This window comes from Sebastes fasciatus, chromosome 22, assembly GCF_043250625.1.
Source record: "Sebastes fasciatus isolate fSebFas1 chromosome 22, fSebFas1.pri, whole genome shotgun sequence".
NCBI classification, from domain to species: Eukaryota; Metazoa; Chordata; class Actinopteri; order Perciformes; family Sebastidae; genus Sebastes; species Sebastes fasciatus.
Genome location: NC_133816.1, coordinates 12,525,961 through 12,547,490, shown reverse-complemented (window position 1 = coordinate 12,547,490; position 21,530 = coordinate 12,525,961). Strand labels below are relative to the sequence as shown.

Sequence of the window (21,530 nt, the reverse complement as noted above, 5' to 3'; positions counted from 1 at the left end):
TATCACGATTATTCATTGATTTTAGGGATTCAATAATTTTATTGCACTTTCACATTTAATTAAACAGAGCACTGCTTTCACTTCCATGATGTGCTACATTCCTGCTAATGTACAAATCGTTGCATCAGAATAAGACTAGTGCTTATTCACAGTGCATCTCCTAGAAGCAAAATAAAATAGCACCAAAACTTTTCACCTAAAATTAAATCAACAGCTTTCACTTTTACGTTTTAACGACTGAAATTAAGGTTCTTCTTCACCTGAATTCTGTGCATCTTTATTTTGCCCGACATGTATTATCACCCGATCATGTTCATTTAATTGTGGGAAGCCCAAATCGTGATCGCGATTAATATTTGATTAATTGTGCAGCCCTACTTTCATCTGTGCCAGGGATACCACTTGTGTCGGTCTCACAATAGCGTTGTTCTTCATACTAGAAGTGTTGCTACAGTTTGACCCTTTAATAGAAAAAAAAACATCCCTGCTAAAAGATGAATTTGTCCAGTCAAGTCATGAGGATTAGGAGGATCGTCAATCATCGTTTCGTACCACCTTTTTGAAAACATGCCTAGTATAGAGCCTTGCTAGATTGCAATTAAGCAACACTTGATAGCTTTGCACCGCAAAACTTAAAAAACATGATACTTTAACAGAAATGTAAGTGGTGTGACTAAAGGGTTAAAGCTCTAGTTTAATGTAAGATAAATCTCTCTATTACTAAAACTGTATTTAAAATCTTGAGGTTTTAGTGGAGCAGCAGTCACAAACATACAGACTCAAAAGACAAAATGAGAATTTAATAATATTTTATTATTATTTTTTGGCACATGGAAAACAGAAAGACATCTTCAATGTGTGGTGCAACGAATGGAGCAACAAATTATGACGTTAACAACTGTATTTGTTTTCGTTTGTAAAACTCAGCCATTGCTCCAATTGTCTTTCAGTGATCAGCACCAATTACAGTACATGTTCTATTGACTATGGCAAAGATATAGTCAGAGGATGAACAACATTATTCAAATGTAATATATTTTAACATTTAAAAAAAAGCCTTCAATAATAAGTACAAAACAAATACAGCATCTTTTAGGGAAAAATGGATCTCTGATCACAAAGCGTCTTTGATGAGAGAAGAGAGTCTTCTGAAGGCCTGTTGAAATAATAGTGAGAGATTAGAGTCATTATAAAGTGTGTATGTATGTGTGTGTTTGAATGTTTTTGTGTGTATGTACCTCATCAATCTGCTCCGGTGTGGATAGAGAAAAGGCAGCTCTGACGTAGGGACAGGGGTCACTATTGTTGATCATGAAGGCGCCCCCAGGAACCATCAGTACCTTTTAGCACAAACACACATGACTCATGTTACTTTATTGTTTTCATTACTTTTGTCCAGTTCTTACACAGCGGATCTTTTCATGCACCCGAGGTGAGAGAATGAAACATCGATTAATCCTCTCTGTGTGTGAACAAAACGTTGTTGTTTTGGTTTCTTTTATCAGCAGTTGTTTGTGTCTTGAACTAATTGTAAAGCCTGACAGGTCCATGAAATGTAATTTTCAGGACAGTGTACAATAAAAAAACAACATGATAAACTGGCCAGAAAATAGTCCCGCGCATAAACTAACTTGTTGAGCCAGATAATCTTCACAAATGAAACACCACTTTTATGATTTTTGAAGTCTAAATGCAATCGCCAGAAGTAAAAAGCTAATGTTAGGCTATAAACAAACTACACAACGGTTGCATGAGTATACACAACAAGGCTGTTGGCATGATGACGTTAAGTAGTCTCATTTAGACATTTGTAAGCAACCACATGTGTGGGGTATTTATTGATGTATTTTATATTGTAGAACAAAACGATAAAATCTCTTAAGCTTGTGTTAACCAGAGGCCTTATTTCAAGTATCTAACTAAATACCCATTCAAAAAACTAATTGACTTCGAGACGAGGGAACCAGAAGTGCTAAAATGCTAACTAATTTCTGGGTTTTAGGACTTATTCCTGCAACAATCTATAGATGCAAAAGATTGGCGAAAGATCCGGGTAATTTTATAATCGGAAGTCAAGCTTTTTTTGCTTCATGCACCCCTGAGCAACTTTCATAAAAATGAACGGGAGCCCGCCTCCAACGCTGTATCCAGTTCTCTTTATACATCCATGGCTGCTCGCTGTAGCTTCATATTTAACCGACAAATACGAGTATACGAATATCAATCTCAATCTAACCGTCGGCAATGTCGAACTATTCCTTTAATTTCTTTCCGAAATATTGCTACTTAAAATTCCCTGACCGCCCGTTACAATCCACTGAGAGCGGCCTGAGGGCAGTTATTACAGCTTTGAATCATGGGAAAGATAAAACACTCGCAGGGATTCTCTTCAAATCTGAAGTGTCGTTCGTTTCTCCTCTGTTAGTGGAGAAGACTGGGGAGTCTTTACTATCTGCTGTGTAGATGTTTTAAATATCCTGGAAGCCTACTGTGCTGGAAAAGCCTGATTGCACAAACTCTTGTTTATCCATGGCTAATCAGCTATCCGCTAGCAGGGATTTAGAAAGTGTGTGTGTGTGTGGGAGGAGAAACACTCAGTTGCTAAACCCACTCACAATGCTCACAAAGGCTGCTTTGCATGCACCATCCTACACTCTATTCAGACAATAAACCTGCCTTGCCCCCTGGTGCACAACATTGGCTCACAAGCAGACAACAATAAAGCACCGAAATTCATTCTGGGTACCTGCTATTAGCATATTAGAGTACAGTAGGTATGTGTTGACCTTTGTTGGACAGAGTTAATTGGTTTTGTTGCATAATAAGCCACTATGTGAGGGTTTGAACTGAAATACAACAGGAACAAGTTACCTCTTTCTCCAAGGCTTTCTCCATAATGAGCTGTTGTGTATCGGCGATGCCTTTTAGTTTGATCCACAGGAACATGCCTGCAGATGGGGAGTGCCACTCTGCCACATCTACATACACACACATTAGGAAAAAAAAAAGAAAAGTGTGGGTGTGTGCTTTATGACTCATACCAGGATTTCCTTTTCTGTGGTCTTTTTTTGTCAGTACGGCTCTGAAAATTCTTATTGATTGGACTACACACAGTCTAGTAAAGTATTTTACACTTTCACAAATGTAGTGGTTGTTGTGGAAGTGCCTTAAAATGTAGTTCCTCAAATGGTCACTAGGCGGTGACTCAGACAACTTCACTTTTCACTACAAATGATTTTTTCCCCCCAACAGGGAGTGGTGTGGACAGCTCCTCCTCCCCCTCCTCCTCTTCCTCCTCCCCCTCCTCCTCTTCCTCCTTTTTCTCTTACTTTATCGTGCCATTTACAGATAATCTGCTTTTTTTTTTTTACATCCGTAAAGACTACAGCTGGACTTTTTTTATATTGCTGATTGGACAGAGAGGACATGTCTATTTTTTTTATTTCAGTAAAGAATATTAAAGGGTACCCTGTTGAGTTTACTTGTAAACAAATAAAAATGGACTTTGGGCTTTGTAACTGCAGACCTTTTTCATGCACAAAAAATGATATAACACACTAAAGGAAAGGGGGAAAAAGCACAAAAGCATAATAGGCCCTCTTTAAGTGTCTCACCTAAATGCAAATTTACAGTATATAAAACTCAAAAGGCTACAAAATGCATGGGTAACGCTCTGTTTTTCACAAACCTTTGAGCCACTTGTCTGCAGAGCTGATCATGGCATCACGTTGTTTCCTGTAAAACTCAATTACCCTGCGAGAGAAAAGAAAAGTGTCATGCATCGCTGCAAGAATGTCTGACTCACTTAAATGGTACTGTAGATCTAATTGTTTTCTTAACCAGTCAAACCAGACAGGGAGATCAAAAAATGGCTGTGCAGGTGCATTGTGGGATGTGATGTACCCGTCTATGTGTTGGAGGAAACCCTCTTGGCCCCAGCTGTGCAACAACTGAGACACCATGAGCTGAAAGGAAGCAGGTTATATAATGTGATGACTGGCACAGATTTAAAAAAAAAAAAAAGACCAAATAATTTCAGTGTAAAACGACCCTGCAGCAGATAATCCACCTTCAGATCTGTATTTATATCAGTACAACAGTGCAGTTGAGGCCTGACACAATGGAGCCTTTAAATGGATGTTTTGTCCTGTTCATGTTCCCAGTTTTAAATCTTTACTGCCAACGTTTTAGTCCAGATTAGATGGAAGAACAGCAGCGAGGACTGAATCAGATCCTAATTAATCTCGCTCTTCTTCCCGTCTATTAAAACCTCCTCTGCAGCTGCTGCTGCTCCAGACGCACCACAACGTCTTGTTTGGCTTCGGCTGCAGCGTGACAGCGCAACCCTTCTCGCTGGTGAGTTTGTGCAAACGTGGCGCGCCTGAGGTGTGGGAAGTCTGTGGTGTCACTCCGTGTGTGGAAAGAATGCTTAACTGAAACCACCCTGATGTGTGCTCACTGCTGCATGGTGAAGTACTTTAATATTGTGTTTTTTGATGATAGGCTGATGGAGGTTTTTCACACAGCAAGCATCAAAGATTGTAGCCGAACAATGCTAAGTAACTGAAAGGTAATTTCTGTGATCGAGAGCAGATGACAAAGTTACTCCACACAGCCAAAAGCAGGAGTCTTGGCTTACAGCTAAACCAGTGATACGAAATGTTGATAGAACAGGGCGTGGCGGTATAACATTAAAGTTTCTCTCACCTGTGTGAAGGTACTTGTGTGCATCGTGGAGGCCTGGATGTGCAGCACCACTCTGTCGACCAGCGGTTTGGGACCGGTTACAAAACCTATCCTCAGCCTGAAACACACAAACAGGCAAATAGTCAAAGACATAAACATGCTGATGCAGTTCTGCATGATGTGTCCTTGAATATATAATCACTTTTGCCTTGTCTTTCTTAGAAAAGCATTATTCATTTTAAAATGAAATAAACAGAGGAAAGTAAGGATTCAATGAACAAATGCAGATTCTAATTCTGATTCTGCTATCCTGACTGACATTAGAGGAACAGAGTGTAACATTTCGGGGGAGTCTATTAGCAGAAATATATATTATTCATAACTATGTTTTCATTAGTGTATAGTCACCTGAAACTAAGAATTGTTGTAGGATCTGGCGGTGAGGTTGCAGATTACAACTTCTCCCGTGTGGCAAGCATGTAGGAGAGCTACGGCAGCCAACGCGAAAACGTGAACGGCCCTCTCTAGAGCCATTTGTTGTAGAGTGTGTGTGTACGTGGGAAGTGAGTGGTGAAGCAAGAGAGAGAGATTCTTATTTTCAGGTGATTATACACTAAAGAAAACATACTTATTAATATTATATTCCATTTCTGCCAATAGATCCACCTAATTGTTACAGGCTGGTCCTTTAAAAAAATGTGGCAGGTCACCATTGACAGTCAGCACACAGTGTCCTAATCTGTGCGGGTATAAATATCTCAGCCTCAAAGCTGTTATGATTACGTCAAACATCTGATTTTTATTACTTGGATCTGGGAAAATGTGAAGTGAAAGGACGTGTCTATAATATGTTAAGAAACATACATACACAAAGTTTGAATCACACTATTGTCTAAAATATCATATATATAAGATGCAGTATTAAGATTCCCCTTAATTGGAACTAATGTGCAAAACCATGAAAAACAGTCCCTGACCACAAGTATACCAAAGTCAATGGATAGGGTCCACATACTTTTGGCACACAGTGTATTTAAGCCCCAAAGGATGTTTTCAAACTATCAGATGTGAGCAGTGGGGAATTACACAAGCAAATTGAAGAAAAGAATTGGAAGAAAATACACCCTGTTTACATCAGGTCTTGACTTGTTGAGGGAACATAAATCTCTTAAATGGAAACAGCAGAGCTTCACATGCACTCGGTTTAAACACACACACAGATTCAGACGCTCACCCTGAAGACAGGATCTTGGAGAAGGAGTCTGTCCTGATGATCCTCCCGTCAACGTCCATGGAGAGAAACGTGGGAGCCCACGGCTGCCAATTAAATGAGACATAACATGAATCAGTTTATCCAAAGTCAAAGATCAGACCATAAAGTAACAACAAATGAACTATTTCAGCTTTTTAAATGACAGAAAAGCAACTTTGTTTCACAAACAGACGAGGTGAGAGAACTGTTTTGTACCTTGTCAAACTGCAGGAAGTAGTACGGGTCGTCCTCGATGATGAGCATGTCGTACTGCCTGGCCAACTATTAAAAACACAGCAGGACGTTAATAGAAAACAACGGAGTGAATCTGCAGGGAAATCAGTTTCATAACAAGCTCTAATTAGCAGCTTCACTGACTGCTTTGCATAAATCAGACTGAGAAGATGAGTGATTCATAAATCATCTACGGTCAGTGTGTGCACGCAGTCATATTTAAGTTTTGTTTGTTGTGTGGCTTTGCAGGGGACGACAAACCTCGTACACTTCCTGCTTCCTCTGAGCCGTCATGGAGGCACCGGTGGGGTTTCCTCCGTTGGGGATGGTGTAGAGGACCTTGGGGGCGGTGCTGCCGGGCTTGTGGACATCCGAGGGGTCCCACCGGGACAAAACCTCCTTCAGGGCTGCAGGTATCATGCCGTACTGATCGCTGGGGACGTTGATTATGTTGCAACCGAGCGGCTGGAGCTACAGAGGAATAACGAAGGTTAGAAGGTCACATAAGCTTGAGTTGCTGTACAGTATGTGTGTCAAGAAAATGCTCTCACCGCTGCCAGTGTGCCTGGATACGTGGGTGAATCCAGCAGAACGTTGTCTCCGGGGTTGACCAGCATCTCAAACACCTAAAACACAACATTTCTGAACACTTCAAAACAATGTTTATAAGCAATTCTCATAAAATTAGTAAAAGTTATGAAGTATTTAGCCGATAAAACATTGTTAAGTGTGTTTTTTTTGGGTTCTCCTGGTCCCAAAACAGAACATTAATAACTCAAATGCCTTTATGTGATCCCTTGCTGACCCTCTAACAGCTGGCTACACATATAGCGTTGCAGCTGGTGGTGTCAGTACCTTACAGATCCCCTCCTGGCTCCCCGTGGTCACACACATGTCCGTGTGGGTCGGCGGGTTGTGCAGGTCCTTCTGTAGTTTCTTCATCCACGTCAGCAGCTCCGGTATTCTACGTAAGAATGGAAATTAGACTTACTGCACTGTAATAATCTGTGGTATTTTTTTTATATATTTATGTTGATGGGTAGGTTTTCTGAGAAAAATGTCTTGTTTGGAATACAACAACAAGTAATTTAGACAGACAAATGAAGGCCTTCACCTTCTCCTACACAACAAGCCAGTATCACATGTTTGGTACCAATGGATTCCATAGTTTCATATGATATCAGTATCTTCACTCCAGCATTAAAATTGAGCTACAAGCTCCGAAAGATTGATTGTGTTAATGCGTTGAATAAATGAATGGCCTTAAAACTCATTTGTGTTAACGCATTATTATCACGTCAACTTTGACAGCCCTAAATTTAAAGTAATGTCTCGGTTTGTGTTCTGGAAAATCTCATGAAGAAGAGACTGGATTCCTGTCTTGATCTCTCACCCATTAGAGCTAGAGTACTGCAGAGCCTTCTTCATCGTCGTCTCATCGAAGGTGATCGTCTGTCCGTTCTTCACCTTGATGGACGCCGACTGGAAGGGGAAGGTGTTGGGGTTGGGCGCTCCGCCAGCCAAAGAGATCAGGGACGGAGGTGACCGCTGCTGCAGCTCGGCTTCATACGGGTGAAGAAATAGATGAGATGGATAGAAAGGTCAATAGAAGTGACGATGATGGGGAAAGTGATTAAATATACCAAGTTGGCTACATATAAGTGTCTAAAAAACCTTTTAACCTTTTTCTATAAAATTTGGCCCAGTTTTTATCTCAAAATCTGGTTTTAAGACATTCATTATTTCAGCTGATATTGTGGTTACAACAAGTAGGGCTGGGCAATATGGAGAAAATCAAATATCACAATATATTTTTTACCAAATACCTCGATATCAATATTGCGACGATTTTGTCGGGTTGACTATTGGTGCTTTCACAAAATATTTACACAATGATATGTTTGATAATCATCAGTAATGTGCATTTGATGACTCAGTGGGTAAAGGCAAATAATAGAACAGCTATAACAGTGTGGTAAGTTAAGAAAGTTACATCACTTTACTGTAATACGGCCTTTAAAACCAGGAAAAGATAACACTTACGCCATATTATGATATCCAAAATCGCAAAAGTTATGACTTTATTCTTGTAATATTATGACTTTATTCTGGAAATCTCCGATTTTTTCCCCCTCAATGTGTCCCTAATACTCCGTAGTACATTTGCACTTGGGCCTTCACTGCATTAGACTTGTATACTATATACTTAGACTATAAACTGCATTACCTTCATCATAATGCTCAAATCTTTTGCGGCTCCAGCCAGATTTTCTTTTTTTTTTTGTTGCCTAAAATGGCTCTTCAAATTGCACATTTTATCCATCAACAGTGCAAAACTCAAAGATATTCAGTTTAGATAGATAGATAGATAGTAACTTTATTGATCCCGAGGGAAATTCAAGTTTCCAGCATCACAGTTCCATAGTGCAAAACATGTTAGTGAAAAGGCAGTAAACATGTTAGTAGTACAAAGTACAAAAAAATATACCAGATATAAAAAATACAAGGAGATGAAGAAAACTGTTAAAACTGAATATAGTGCAAGGTAACAGCTGTGATACACGACTATTAAAAAAGTGAATATAGTGCAGAAGAGACTGTTAAAAATTAGTATAGTGCATTATTATCTGTCCTGCAGACCGTCCTGCTTTGTCCCCCACCTCCCTAGAGAGGTGTTACTATCATATAGGGGAAGGAAAAACAGACATTCATCTCAACTGAGAGGCTGAAACTATAGGAGATATTTAGTACTGGGATGTGGAAAAGTTGCACTAAGACAGGGAGGAATGGGGCCCAGCTGCAATTTGTTTTTGCCTGGGGCCACTTTAGCAGGTCCACGCAAAACTAAAAAGTTATCACTTTTCTGTGTATTTTTTATTTTTTTGAATATAAATAAAAACAGGTGTATATGATATATATAAATACTCACCCAGCATCCTGATAGGGGAGGGCTTTCTAGCTGCACTGACAGCTGTCAGAAACCGTGTGTAGTTCATGATTCCTGCAAACAATTATGAAAATCAGAAATATTTACCATCACCATCACATACTGAAGAATACTTGATTTATTCAGCTTCCACCTGCTGCTGAATGCATGAAAACAAGTGAGCAACGCACCTGATCTCTGTGTTGTAACGCTGTAACTTCCTTTTGTGACAAAAAACAACTTGATGTCAAATAATTCCCACTTTATTGAATGCCTCTGTTACCAAACGACCATCAGCAGCACTGTAACGTTAGATATAAATATAAAATAAACAGTGTTAAAGTGAGCCAACAAGAGACACGAGTAGCGTCATGCACTCTTTGGGACACTACAATGAGCAGGTGGAAAACATAAAGTATATATAATCCATGTCATTCAACGTTTAACTCGACCACGTCGCTGAGTAACTGACCTTGCGTATCTCCGCTTGACCGCCGCGGGGGCTTCTGGTTAATGTATTTCTAAATTACAAACGAGCTCTACAGTGGTCATCTGCGTTGTTCGTTACGTGAACTACATTACCCTGTCATTTTTTTTTACCGCTGTGGAAGCTGAGGTTGTGTGAGTCCGTCGACGGTTATTGTTTTGTAGTTTTCGCCTCTAGGGGGCAGTCAACCGTTACCAAGGGGATACAATTAACCGGAAATGACGACGAGAGGAAACTTCCGGTGTTAGTTTAGTCTACTGAAAACTACATTACCCAATATGTACAACAAAACCAACCGTTATAGCTAGCTACTTCACTTCAATTTTTTTGTTTGCGTCAGTGTCACATAACTAGTTTAATTTATTAAGAATAAAAAAAAAAAACGCCTGTAATTTTTTTTAGTCAACCGTTTCCAAGGGGATAAAGTTAACCGGAAATGACGTCGAGGGTGAATTTCCGTGTTGTTAGCTTTAACCTAGCAACCACATCCCTGCTAGCAACGCGTGACAAACGGTGTTATCTTAACTTTAAATCAGTTACAGTCAACATTACCTCAAGTTTTGCATTGAATATCAGGTGTTTGTTTTCCTCTGCAGAGACCAGCCCAGGTAACAATACCTGTGAGATGTCTGCTGCCATGTAGAGCTGCACACTGTGCTGTCCTCTGCTGTTAACATCCCTGTGGTCGCTTCAATGGGGAAAAGGAAAGACATGATTCACCCCAGGTTTCTCGGTGAGTATTTGAGATTATTAGTTTTTAATTAATCATTTTTGATGATCATAATAATCCCCCTCATGAGTTATGTTGAAACTGTTTTAGAGGTGTTGATTCAACGTGCTGTTTAATTGTATTGCATTTATCCAAAGAGGTGTTTCTAATATTTTTAGTGGGCAAATATGCTGCTTTATGCAAATGTATGTATTATTGGAAATCAATTAACAACATAAAACAATGACAAATATTGTCCAGAAACCCTCACAGGTCCTGCAATAAGCATAAAAACATGCTGAAATCATAACATGGCAAACTGCAGCCCAACAGACAACAACAGCTGTCAGTGTGTCAGTGAAAATAAACAAAAACTGAACATTATAACCTTCATGAAGGTAGGATTTATGACTGGTCTGTTTGACTACATTAGTTTAAACTAGGTGCTCCTAATAAACCGGCAACTGAGTACTAGGGTTAGTACGGTATACCAGTATCACGGTATACTGTATTAAAATAGATGGTTATCATACAGTGTACAGTACATTTTCTTCATTATCTACGGTATTACAAAAAACTTAAAATCACTTATTGGTACCACCTGAGATGGCAAAGTCTAGTGATCATTTTTGTAATCCTCTATGTATGTGTGGGACATATTCTGATATGATAACCTTTACCTTAACCCTTTGAAAGGAGCAGTGTGTAATATTTCGGGGGATCTATTAGCAGAAATGGAAAACAATATTCATAACTATGTTTTCATTATCATATCTACATAGGGAGCGGCTCCTCTTCACGGAGTCCACCATGTTGCTCCGCCACAAATCAAACACTGGCTCTAGAGAGAGCCTTTCACGTCTTTACCTGAAGGCCACCGTAGTTCTCCGAAACTGCGGTAATGTGAGCCGCAGAGTGCAAAACCGTGGTAACGCCAGCCGCTGTCTGACTTCCGTTGCTCCTAAAGTAGTGTTATTATGGTAATGATGGCCTCTGAGCAAGGCAAATGGCGTTACCACGGTTTTGCACTCGGCGGCGCAGGTTACCGCAGTCTTGGAAAGGGAGAAGTGAGCGCAGGGGCACTCAGTTGGTTGCAATCTGCAACCACACCACTAGATGCTTCTAAATCATACATGCCAGATCTGAAGTAAACATGTTATTGGACTGATTTTATTGCTTTATATAAATCTTCTTGCTTGACATATAGTAGGTGCATCTGTAGGCAATCGCCATTTCAGTCTAAAATCAACCATCATTTAATAGTTTTTACATGTTTCTCATATTTATTTGTTGCCGTCCTCTCGTCCTCTGCAGGTGAAGGCGGCTCCAGCCTGCACAGCGTTCACAAGCGGAAACACAAAAAACACAAGAAGCACAAGAGGAAGCACCACAGCTTCGCCGAGTGCCCGGAGCCCGAACCCATCGTGGTCCCTCGGCCTCCTCCTCCGCAGCTCCGGCTCAAGATCAAACTGGGAGGACAGACGCTGGGGACCAAGAGGTGAGGCGGGACGTCGAAAGGTGGTCGGTCTGTTAGTGAAGATCTCAGTTTCATCTAAACCCAATCACTAAGAGAGTTTCTGTTTCCTGTCTGTTACAGTGTTCCCACCTTCACCGTGCATCCCGGTGTGGCTTGTCCTCCCTCTCCTTTGATGATTATTAATAATGTCGATGATGATGATGACGATGATGACGACGAAGATGATGAGGACGACGACGACGATGAGCCCTCTGTGCCTTTGGAGCAATATCGGGCCTGGCTGGGTAAGTTACAAGTACTTAATACTAAGATATTATAAACTAGAGCTTGATGAAAAGTTATATCCTGTTATTAGAGTAGATCATCTGTGGTTTATGTATCATAATATTGTGATAGAGCTTACTGTACATGTTGCCACTTCATTACAGTTAAATGAACCTGAATGAACATGTTTCTGAATGTAGTTCGAGCTGAAATGAACAATCAATGCCTTTACCTTCTTATTACCAATGTTCTCCCAGAGACCATATCATTTACAATTTCTTTATTCAAATCAATAACTTTTGTCAGGAGCACAGTGAATGCAAGAAAAAACACTTATATGGTTGAGACAATTTTTCTGGCCTTGGTGAGACAATAAATTCACCACGTTTATCTTGTTTGTTCTGTATCAGATGAAGACAGTAACCTGGCCACGTCCCCTATGCCAGACATAGACTCTGACTCCATGCTGGGCGTGCCCGTGGACGAGGAGGAGAGGTGGCTGGACGCTCTGGAGAAGGGAGAGCTCGACGACAACGGAGAGCTGAAGAAGGAGGTTGACGAGTCTCTGCTCACGGCCAGACAGGTGAGGAAGAGCGGAGGAAGCAGGAAAGATGTGCACTTCAGTCCCCTATTGACAACAAAATGCTTAAAGTACAGTGTTTCCCCTAGTATAGGATGGTGTTGTATAGGGCTGGGAATATTTGCTGTTGATTCCCTTCGGGGAATGATAATCCTGAATTCATGATCAGCATTGTTTGCTTCATTGTTGACATCTACCCGCTGCTTTTTGTTATAATCGTTGTGCTGACGTTATCAGGTGAGCGCGAGTTATAGTTTAGTTTATATGCTTTACTCGGGTGTGTGAATTGACCTGGAAATGAAGCGTCTGCGAAAAATAATATACCATGAGTTTATAAAGAGATAAGTCGGAGCTCTCTCCTCTAAAAAAACAAAACGTCAGCGGTGGCCATATTTGCGCAGCGACACTGCTGCTTGCATATAGGGGAAACACTGAAGTAGCTATAAACATATATCCCTGAGTGTTTTGTTTTGTGTGTTTTCAGAAAGCCCTGCTACACAAGCAGCAGAGCCAGCCTCTCCTGGAGCTCCCCATGGGTTACAAGGAGAAAGAGATGACCGTAGAGATGATGCAGAAGCGGGAGGAACGAGCTCGAAAGAGACGCCTGCAGGCCGCCAAGAAGGCAGAAGATAGCAAGAACCAGACAATAGAGAGACTGACAAAAACCAGCAAAGCCAAGATCAAAAGCATGAGAGAGAGGAAGTCTAGGCAGAATCAGTCTCCCATGATCCGGTACAGCGACTGCGTCCAGGGCATGGCCATCTCCTTCCCTACAGGCGTCGCCCCTCCGGCCCCAACTCCTCCCTTTCCTCCACCAGCAGCCCCGGTGAACTGCGCGGTCAGCGGCTGCACCAACCTCAAGAAGTACTCCTGCTCAAAGACCGGCATTCCTCTCTGCAGCCTTGAGTGTTACAAGATGAACCTGCTGCTCGTTCAGAGCGCAGCTTGAACTTTAAAAGGGCCGAATATATTCCAAATGGACGCAGATGTAGTTCTGTAAGTACATCAGGATGTGAAGGTGCGTACAGCCCACATGGTGATGTGGGTTGAATTTTGCGCTGCACAGATGTGGGAAGTATAGTTGAACTTCACACTTTAAAGGTGCTATATACGATATTCAGAGCATTGCATGTCTACCTGAGCAGAGAATGAAGTCACTCTCCCTCTGTGTGTGTGGTAATCCGAACTTCGCTGTGCTTTGTTGACACAGCCGGGCCGGACGCACGTGCTTTTAGTGCATGTTCGTGCATGTGAGCCACTCTGCACTGCTCTCAGACGGCGGTTACAGCTGAAAACCGACTGAGCCGTCTTGGAAGCGTAGCACCCACCCTCCGGCTCAGCCATCGCCATGTTGAGAGCCGTGTCGATACAAATGCTAGCAATCTCGCATTTAGCACCTTTAAAGATAAATATTTTTTAGGACTAAGAATGTGGATTTACTATTTATCGTTTCGCCTTTTGTTTGTAGCTGTGTCATATAAATAATAATGGTTTTGCCCAGCAGTGATGCTGGTAACACAATTCAATTATGTATATTATAAAATATATCTGAACCAATTATTATACAATATTAGGGGCCGTACACATGCCATGTCTTTTTGCGCACTCAAATCCATCAATGACGCGCGTCAGGCATGAGTGTAAAGCTACTGTGAGGGGTTTACGGTGCCGGAAATGCATTTCTTTGTTTTGATTGTGTTTTAGTTTCATCAGTGAGGCTTCCTGCTAAATTACCGCAACTTCGTCATGGCAGCACGCAAGTTTTGGTTAGTTTGTAACAGCAGGTGCGACCGGAGCGCAACCTCCCAAGCACACTGGAAAGAAAAAAACAGTGGCATAGCTGGTTTTCCACGCCACTTGTGTACGGCCCCTTATGATTTCCATTTACGGAGCCTCCATTTGTTTAAGACTACATAAATTGAATATTTTTGTATAAGTTTGGAGAAAGTAGTATTATTTCCACTAGCTTGGACTATTTTTCATTTTGTCAATAATGTAAAAAGTATGTTTAGAGGCGGACAAAGGTCGTCAAAGAATAAAAGAGAAACTGTATTGCTTCTTTAATCTCAATTTTGTAACAAATGACTCAATTTCCATACAAAACTGTACATCTTAAATTAAGTAACAAATGACATGTCTTTCCAACTCTGCATACAAATTGTGACAATATCAATACAACCTTATTTGCTCTGTCAACTTGCGGGTGAAGCAGCGTCGTTTTTTTTTTGGTTTAGCTTAGTAAACTTAATTCAGACTCCAAGTAGCGCCCGCTAGAAAGTGGGACAACCATCAGAAAATCCCCACATTTGCGCTTAGGTGCTTTTATCGAGCACCAGAGTTTGAACTGTTTTCCTGAGAATGCAACAGCTGCTATAAGAAATGTAGTTTGTCTCCATCATTGTCGTGGATTTGATAATCACAAGGCCAGACCGAATGAGAGTCTGAAGGCCATCTCTACAGGAACCTCTGCCACCGAGTCGTGGAAACACACGTAGAATTCCTGAGGGACGGGCTCCAGCAACATCCGTCTGAAAGACAAAAAAAAGATTAGGACCTGAGAAAAGTACTTCCACTGTTGCAGAACTAAATCTCACCAGAGGTGTATTTCCTCCGTCCCTGTCAAATTATCAGCCGCCTCCCCAATAATTAAAAAACTGTAAGGCCTGTGGATAAAAATCTTTAAAGCTGACGTACCCTATAACCCAGTAAGTCATGGTGGGAGCAGGTTTCCTCTGGTCAGTCCAGTTCTCAGGTTTACACTGAAACAGGACCCCGTGTTCCTTCACTGGACCCAGACCCCAACCACCGACCCCTGGCCTGTCTGCAGCCCGACGGCCCTGCAGGAGACAAAATCACACAACACAATCACTTAATTCATTCACGGTATTAATGTACAGAAGGTTTATAAATAGTTTCCATGGATGGTGACAGAAGAGCCGAGGCTTCCAGAGAGACCAATCAGGAGATTACAGCTTCTAGTAAAATTATATTTACTCTAATTTTGGAATTGGTCTAGTCCATAGCTTCTCAAATTGTGGCCAATGACGGCCCATTTTGACTCTGACTTTTTTTTAGCACTTTTTTTCAACACACTATACTATGACTTTTTGCATTTTTTGACTTTATGGTTTTGACATTATACTATGACTTTTTTTCAACATACTATACTATGACTTTTTTGTATTGTTTTCGACATACTATAACTTTAAAAAAAAAAAAATTCAACATACTATACTATGACTTTTTTTTAATTTTGTATACATACTGTCTTATTTTTTCGACCTACTATACCAGGACTTTTTTGCATCTTTTAATCTTTCGACATACTATGTGACTTTTTTAATTTTATTGACGTGCTATACTATGACTCTTATTTTTTCAACATACTATACCATGACTTTTTTGTATTGTTTTCGACATACTATAACTTTTTAAAAAAAAAATTCAACATACTATTATTATATATTACTTTTTCATGAAAAGTCTCGGCATACTATTCTATTACTTTTGTTTTCATACATTTTTTTGACATGCTATGCTATGACTTTTCACAAAATATTTCAACATACTACACTATTCCTCTTTTTATTGTTTTGACATACTACACTATTCCTCTTTTTATTGTTTTGACATACTACACTATTCCTCTTTTTATTGTTTTGACATACTACTATGACTTTTATTTTTTCGACATATTATACTATGCCTTCTTTATTTTTTTTTAAATACTTTACTATGACCTTTTTTTTTCCGATATCCTATACTATACCTTTTTTAAAACATTTTCTATACAATGTCTTTTTTTTAAATATTTTCGACATACTATACTATGACTTTTGTATTGTTTTCGACATACTATAACCTTTAAAAAATATATACTATACTATAATACTATAAACATACTATGCTATGACTATTTTAAATTGTTTTGACGTACTGTTCTATGACTTTTTTATTTTTTCAACATACTATACCTTTTTATTTTTTTGAAATACTTTACTATGACTTTTTTTCATGAAATCTTTCGACATGCTACACTGACTTTAAAAAAAAAAATGTCAACATACTATACTATGGCTTTTTTTATATTTTTTCGACATGCTATACTATGAGTTTTTTGTATTGTTTTCGACATACTATAACTTTAAAAAAAAAAAAGTCAACATGCCATTATTATATATTATTAACTACTACTTTTTCATGAAATGTCTCGGCATACTATTCTATTACTTTTGTAGTATGACAAAAAAGTCATTTATAGTATGATTTTTTTTCATGAACATTTTCGACATACTTTTACTATGACTTTTTTCATGAAATCTTTGAGAACAAGCACACAGCATTTGCTGAAAAGTACCAAGCTGGAGATGAGCGAAAAAGAGTGATTTCGGAACTGCTGCGGAAAGCTGAGCAGAGTCAACATACTTTCAAGAAGTGGATCAAGTCTCCAAAACTCAACTGCTGCTGCTAGTTGTGTAGCAGCTCAGGAGATAGTAAGGCGTGGAAAGCCGATACCAGACGGAGAATACATGAAAGAATCGTTCATTAAAACATTGAAATATTCAACATGCTATACTATGACTTTTTTTTCATACAATGTTGACATACTGTTGGTCGACATACTATACTATGACTTTTTCTACTTTTGTTCGACATACTAAAATATGACTTACTTTTCGACATACTATGACTTTTGTATTTTTTTCGACATACTATACTGTGTTTTTGCATTTTTTTGTCATACTATGATTTTTTTTGCATTTTCTTTGACATACTATACTGGCATTAAAGCTATAAATAAATAGCTATTTTGAAAAGGTGAGTTTTTAAGTGATTTAAAAGAAAGAGTTTGCTGCCCTGAGGTCCAGGGACCCTGACAGAAAAAGCTCTGTCTGCCACCTATGGGTTTGAGCTTGGAACTACGGGAAGGGAAACATTGGAGGATCTCAGGAAGATTAACATAAATAAATAATTGTTAGTTGCAACCTTAATGCAAACTAAACTTCAGATATTGTTTTGTCTCTCTGGAGGGATTGGATATAAAATGCCCAGGTGCATTCTGGGACTTTGTCCTTCCTCGTTAGTATAGTGGACAGTATCTCCGCCTGTCACGCGGAAGACCGGGGTTCGATTCCCCGACGGGGAGTAATTTTTTTTCTCTTTCCTAGTTTGCTCTGCAACTGCTACACAACGCTTTCCCTCAGGATAAATAAGGTTCTATCTTATCTTATCGCATCTTAAAGCCTTTGCTATGACGGCAAACCGACACAATTTAGTCATGCCATATTGTGCTTTTGCCCTGACTTCAACTACACTGAAAAGTCTTGTGTTTTCAGTGTAGCATTGCGTATATTTTGAATATCTTATTGATATTTGTAATGGTGCATCTTTATCGTCTTACTTTCTCAGGCCGTTTGCCATGATTAGTGTGAGCTGTATCGTTAGGTGAGATAAGGTCCGAGGTTGAGACTTTATTAATGTATGACTCACGCTGGCTGGCAGGCTCTGCTGAAATGCGGCCCGTATGGAGAGGCAGCAGTGGTGGAAGTTGCGGATGAGCTGTGGGTGGATGGAGCCGCTGAGCTGAGCCACCTCTCTGTGAGTCGGAGCGATGAAGATCCCCTGAACAGTTTCCATCAGGACGTAGTGGAACAAGGTGTTCTCTGCACCTGAGGTCAGTCTGTCACAATGAGGAAATGAAGGTTTTTAGCTGCTAGTAAGTTCTAGCCAACATTAATTATTACATGCAGTTATAATAATTATACATGTAGTTAGAATGATGAAAAAGGATTATTTCCCATCACCCACTTCATGGTGTTGTACATCTCCTCGGTCTCCCTTTCAGTCAGGGTCTTCTTTAGGGTGCCCAGGTAGAATGGGTTTGGGTGCTTCATCCTGGGAATCTGATGTCAAAGCATGCAACAAGCATAAGACATATTTAATATAGATAATATATCTATAATATATAATAACTTGTGTTGAATTATGCATGTATTTATTAATTTTGATAGATAACCTGCTAACTAAGAGTTTAACAAAGAAACAACCAAACGGGAACAAACATAAGACTTAATAAAAGACTAAAAGTGAACCTTGAAGAGGCCTCCGCTGCCTCCACTCCCATCAGACCCTCCAGACCCCAGCGAGTCCCGACGCCCCCCCAGCTTCCTCCCTGAGTCCGGGGTGGAATGTGGACTGAGACCTGGAGCCATTGATGACCCAGACCCTGACCCAGCATCCATCTGTCCTTCACTCCCGCTGTCAGACATGCTCCTCTGGGGGCTGGACCTCCGGGCCTTCTCCCCAAACAGGCTGCGGCCTCTGGACCCTGAGGAGGAGCCTTTAACTGCCCCGGCTAGCTTACTGAACACGGGAGAGGAAGAGGCCAGGCTGTCCAGGCGGTCGCGGGCCGTGGCGGCCGGGAGGAACCAGTCAGCACAGGACAGGCAGGGAGCAGGTGGAGCATTCAGACGGTCCTCTATACCTGCCTCCAACACCTCCAGCTGCAGCAAGGTGGCCTTCACCTGGAGTCAGAACATAAGAGAGTGTCACTTTATATTGTAGTGCTCAAAAGATTGTTATATTCTTCTTTCTGGAGATATTGGATGTAAAAGTCATAGTCTAAGTCCATCTAGGATATTGTTCTTCCTCGTTAGTATAGTAGACAGTATCTCCACCACGCGGAAAACTGGGGTTCGATTCCCCGATGGGGCTGTCGCCGGAGGCATAAAAACATTTGTAAAAACCCATTTTGAAAAGGTGAGTTTTTAAAAGTAATTTATATCTAACTAATCATTTATTTATTTATTTTCAATTCCTTCCTCGTTATTAACACAGTTATTTTATTATTATTACTATCAAAATATAATATAATAACTTAGTCATGCTATTGCAATATTTTTTTGTTGTGACTTTAAAAAATAATTTAAATTATATAATTAAAATAATTTATTTATTAATTTCCAATTCCTTTCTTTTTATTACCACCTAGTTATTTTATTACTATTAAAAAAATATATATTATTAAGATTATTATTATTATATCTATTTTTTTATTATTATTATTATTTTAAATATATATAGAATGTTATTACTAGAATTATTATGACTATTATTTCATTATTTCTTTGGGTTTTGCTGTGTTTTTTTTGTTTGATTTGTTATGTATCATGTCGAGCTCTGTACGTCACCTTGCTTTCTTAGTCTTTTCTTGGTTATTTCTCCCGTTCTTATCATTGTTGCAGCCCCTGTAAAGTCACTGCTGTTTTGTTTTTAATAAAAAAAAAGAAAGAATCTGATAGAGGATACACAAAGAGATTTTTTTTTAAAAGTGATTTAAAAGAAGATACAGTTTGTCCTCAAGTAATTCAATTCAAAGTCCAGGCACCCTGACAGAAAAAGCTCTGTCTGCCACCTTTGGGTTTAATCTTGGAACAACGAGAAGTGAAACATTGGAGGATTCAGGAAGATTAACATGAATGAATAATTGTTAGTTGCAACCCTAATGCAAATTAAACTTCAGATATTTTTTCGTCTCTCTGAAGGGATTGGATATAAAATGCCCAGGTGCATTCTGGGACTTTGTCCTTCCTCGTTAGTATAGTGGACAGTATCTCCGCCTGTCACGCGGAAGACCGGGGTTCGATTCCCCGACGGGGAGTATTTTTTGCACCGAGAAGCAGCCTTGCTGTTAAACCTGTTTATATTATCAGTTCTCTTGGTTGCAGAAGTAAAACTACAAGAAAAAACAAAGTAGGAAGTGGTGTTTTTTGTTCAAGTAGATGAATAGTATGTATGGTATGTTAGGAATTTAAGGTCACCAAGGTTCACCTGATCTACATAAACACAATCAGGTCCCGGAGAGCCCAAAGCTGGTGAAGCGCAGCCCCCTGCCTCCAACAGCACACACTGCATGAAGTGCCTCTGAGGTGGAGAGGTAAAGAAATACAAGCAGAGAAAATATTATTTGTACAATAAACAAACATTACTATGAATAGATATTGGGCAATGATGTGTTCAACGAGAACATGGTTAAAAACAACCACCAGTCAGTGATTCGCCTCCTTACCAGCCCCACTATGAGGAGGAAGTGCCGTCCTTGAGGCTGGCTGTAGCCTGGCGCCGTGCTGCGGCTGCTGTTGGCTCTCTGCTGGGGGAAAACCTCCCTCCAGATGACCAGCTGGCCCACCCGCTGCTCAGACGCCAGCGGCAGCAGGCAGTAGTGCTGGCAGTATAGACACACATCCAGCAGGTCCTCTTTAGGCAGATGGTTGGCAATCAGGTAGGACTGGAAGGTGAGTGTGTGTGTTTAGTAACATCTTCAGTAAACAAAATTGAGGTCTGTTTTCAGGACCTTGAATGTGTTTTGCATCTGGATGCATTATTATTATCTATATAAAACAAATCTTTCCTAAAGGTCCCACCCCATTTCCCTGTGTATATATTGTGATATTAAAATTAGGGCTGCCAATCGATTTAAATATTTAAATGTGCCTTAAAGGGAGATTTGTCAAGTATTTAATACTCTTATTAACATGGGAGTGGGCAATTAGGCTTGCTTTATGCAAATGTATGTATATATTTATTATTGGAAATCAATTAACACAAAACAAGGACAAATATTGTCCAGAAACCCTCAGAGGTACTGCATTTCACATAAAAAATACACTCAAATCATAAAAGCTCAAACTGCAGCCCAACAGGCAACAAAAGCTGTCGTGTTAATGTGTTATCGTGTTAACTTTGACAGCCCTAGATAATAGATTTTGGAGTGACCCAGGCGTTTATCACACCTTCACCGTCCTCCTTCTCCCCTTGGTTAATATTTTAACAGAGTAATTAGGTTGATGATTTGTCACCGAGCCACAGAGCAGGCTCGTCATGTTATCTTGTGTGAAAGGTCTTCTTCTGTTGCC

The 21,530-nt window shown here is 40.0% G+C and overlaps 3 protein-coding genes and 2 non-coding genes across 10 annotated transcripts in view; 3 read left to right on the top strand and 2 right to left on the bottom strand.

The window, feature by feature from the left end:
* Positions 1-796: 796 nt before the first annotated feature.
* Positions 797-10,162, bottom strand: aadat (aminoadipate aminotransferase). Of its 5 annotated transcripts, none has more exons than XM_074623478.1 (15): positions 9,571-9,718; positions 9,290-9,319; positions 9,102-9,173; positions 7,566-7,734; positions 7,028-7,136; positions 6,724-6,798; positions 6,434-6,643; positions 6,155-6,220; positions 5,921-6,003; positions 4,708-4,804; positions 3,904-3,965; positions 3,689-3,753; positions 2,872-2,978; positions 1,239-1,340; positions 797-1,156 (listed from the first exon to the last, which is right to left on the bottom strand). In XM_074623478.1, exons 3-15 carry the CDS (start codon positions 9,166-9,168, stop codon positions 1,115-1,117), a joined length of 1,254 nt encoding a protein of 417 aa, XP_074479579.1. In that variant the 5' UTR covers positions 9,169-9,173; positions 9,290-9,319; positions 9,571-9,718; the 3' UTR covers positions 797-1,114. The 5 variants fall into 5 exon arrangements, with proteins under 5 accessions (XP_074479579.1, XP_074479578.1, XP_074479581.1 ...); XM_074623477.1 differs by having other exon boundaries at positions 9,290-9,400; positions 9,571-9,691; XM_074623480.1 differs by lacking the exons at positions 9,290-9,319; positions 9,571-9,718 and adding an exon at positions 10,138-10,162.
* A 33-nt stretch (positions 10,163-10,195) lies between these two features.
* Positions 10,196-14,811, top strand: ino80b (INO80 complex subunit B). The gene is made up of 5 exons (XM_074623482.1): positions 10,196-10,318; positions 11,609-11,792; positions 11,892-12,055; positions 12,446-12,618; positions 13,100-14,811. The coding sequence occupies exons 1-5, from the start codon at positions 10,279-10,281 to the stop codon at positions 13,562-13,564; spliced, it is 1,026 nt and encodes a 341-aa protein (XP_074479583.1). The 5' UTR covers positions 10,196-10,278; the 3' UTR covers positions 13,565-14,811.
* intu (inturned planar cell polarity protein) overlaps positions 14,652-21,530 on the bottom strand; it is a 24,290-nt gene continuing 17,411 nt past the window's right edge. For both annotated transcript variants that reach the window (XM_074623475.1, XM_074623474.1), the window contains exons 11-17: positions 20,684-20,902; positions 20,446-20,538; positions 18,708-19,139; positions 18,424-18,518; positions 18,106-18,295; positions 15,310-15,452; positions 14,652-15,143 (exon numbers count right to left, since the gene is read on the bottom strand). In XM_074623475.1, coding sequence (XP_074479576.1) covers positions 15,032-15,143; positions 15,310-15,452; positions 18,106-18,295; positions 18,424-18,518; positions 18,708-19,139; positions 20,446-20,538; positions 20,684-20,902 — 1,284 coding nt within the window. In that variant the 3' untranslated portion in view covers positions 14,652-15,031. The remainder of the gene's footprint in view (positions 15,144-15,309; positions 15,453-18,105; positions 18,296-18,423; positions 18,519-18,707; positions 19,140-20,445; positions 20,539-20,683; positions 20,903-21,530) is intronic.
* On the top strand, positions 17,690-17,761 carry trnad-guc (transfer RNA aspartic acid (anticodon GUC)). The gene has a single exon. It is a non-coding gene; the product is annotated as a tRNA-Asp (tRNA).
* trnad-guc (transfer RNA aspartic acid (anticodon GUC)) lies at positions 20,204-20,275 on the top strand. Its single transcript has one exon. It is a non-coding gene; the product is annotated as a tRNA-Asp (tRNA).

Bases quoted from the DNA above. Each gene is read 5' to 3' on its own strand.
- ino80b (XM_074623482.1), top strand. From the start codon at position 10,279: ATGGGGAAAAGGAAAGACATGATTCACCCCAGGTTTCTCG. The intron at 10,319-11,608 runs GTGAGTATTTGA...CGTCCTCTGCAG, and splicing joins GATTCACCCCAGGTTTCTCG to GTGAAGGCGGCTCCAGCCTG. The intron at 11,793-11,891 runs GTGAGGCGGGAC...TGTCTGTTACAG, and splicing joins CAGACGCTGGGGACCAAGAG to TGTTCCCACCTTCACCGTGC.
- aadat (XM_074623480.1), bottom strand. From the start codon at position 9,168: ATGAACTACACACGGTTTCTGACAGCTGTCAGTGCAGCTAGAAAGCCC. The intron at 6,004-6,154 runs GTACAAAACAGT...TTTAATTGGCAG, and splicing joins ACTTCCTGCAGTTTGACAAG to CCGTGGGCTCCCACGTTTCT. The intron at 1,341-2,871 runs GTAACTTGTTCC...TTGTGCTAAAAG, and splicing joins AGAAAGCCTTGGAGAAAGAG to GTACTGATGGTTCCTGGGGG.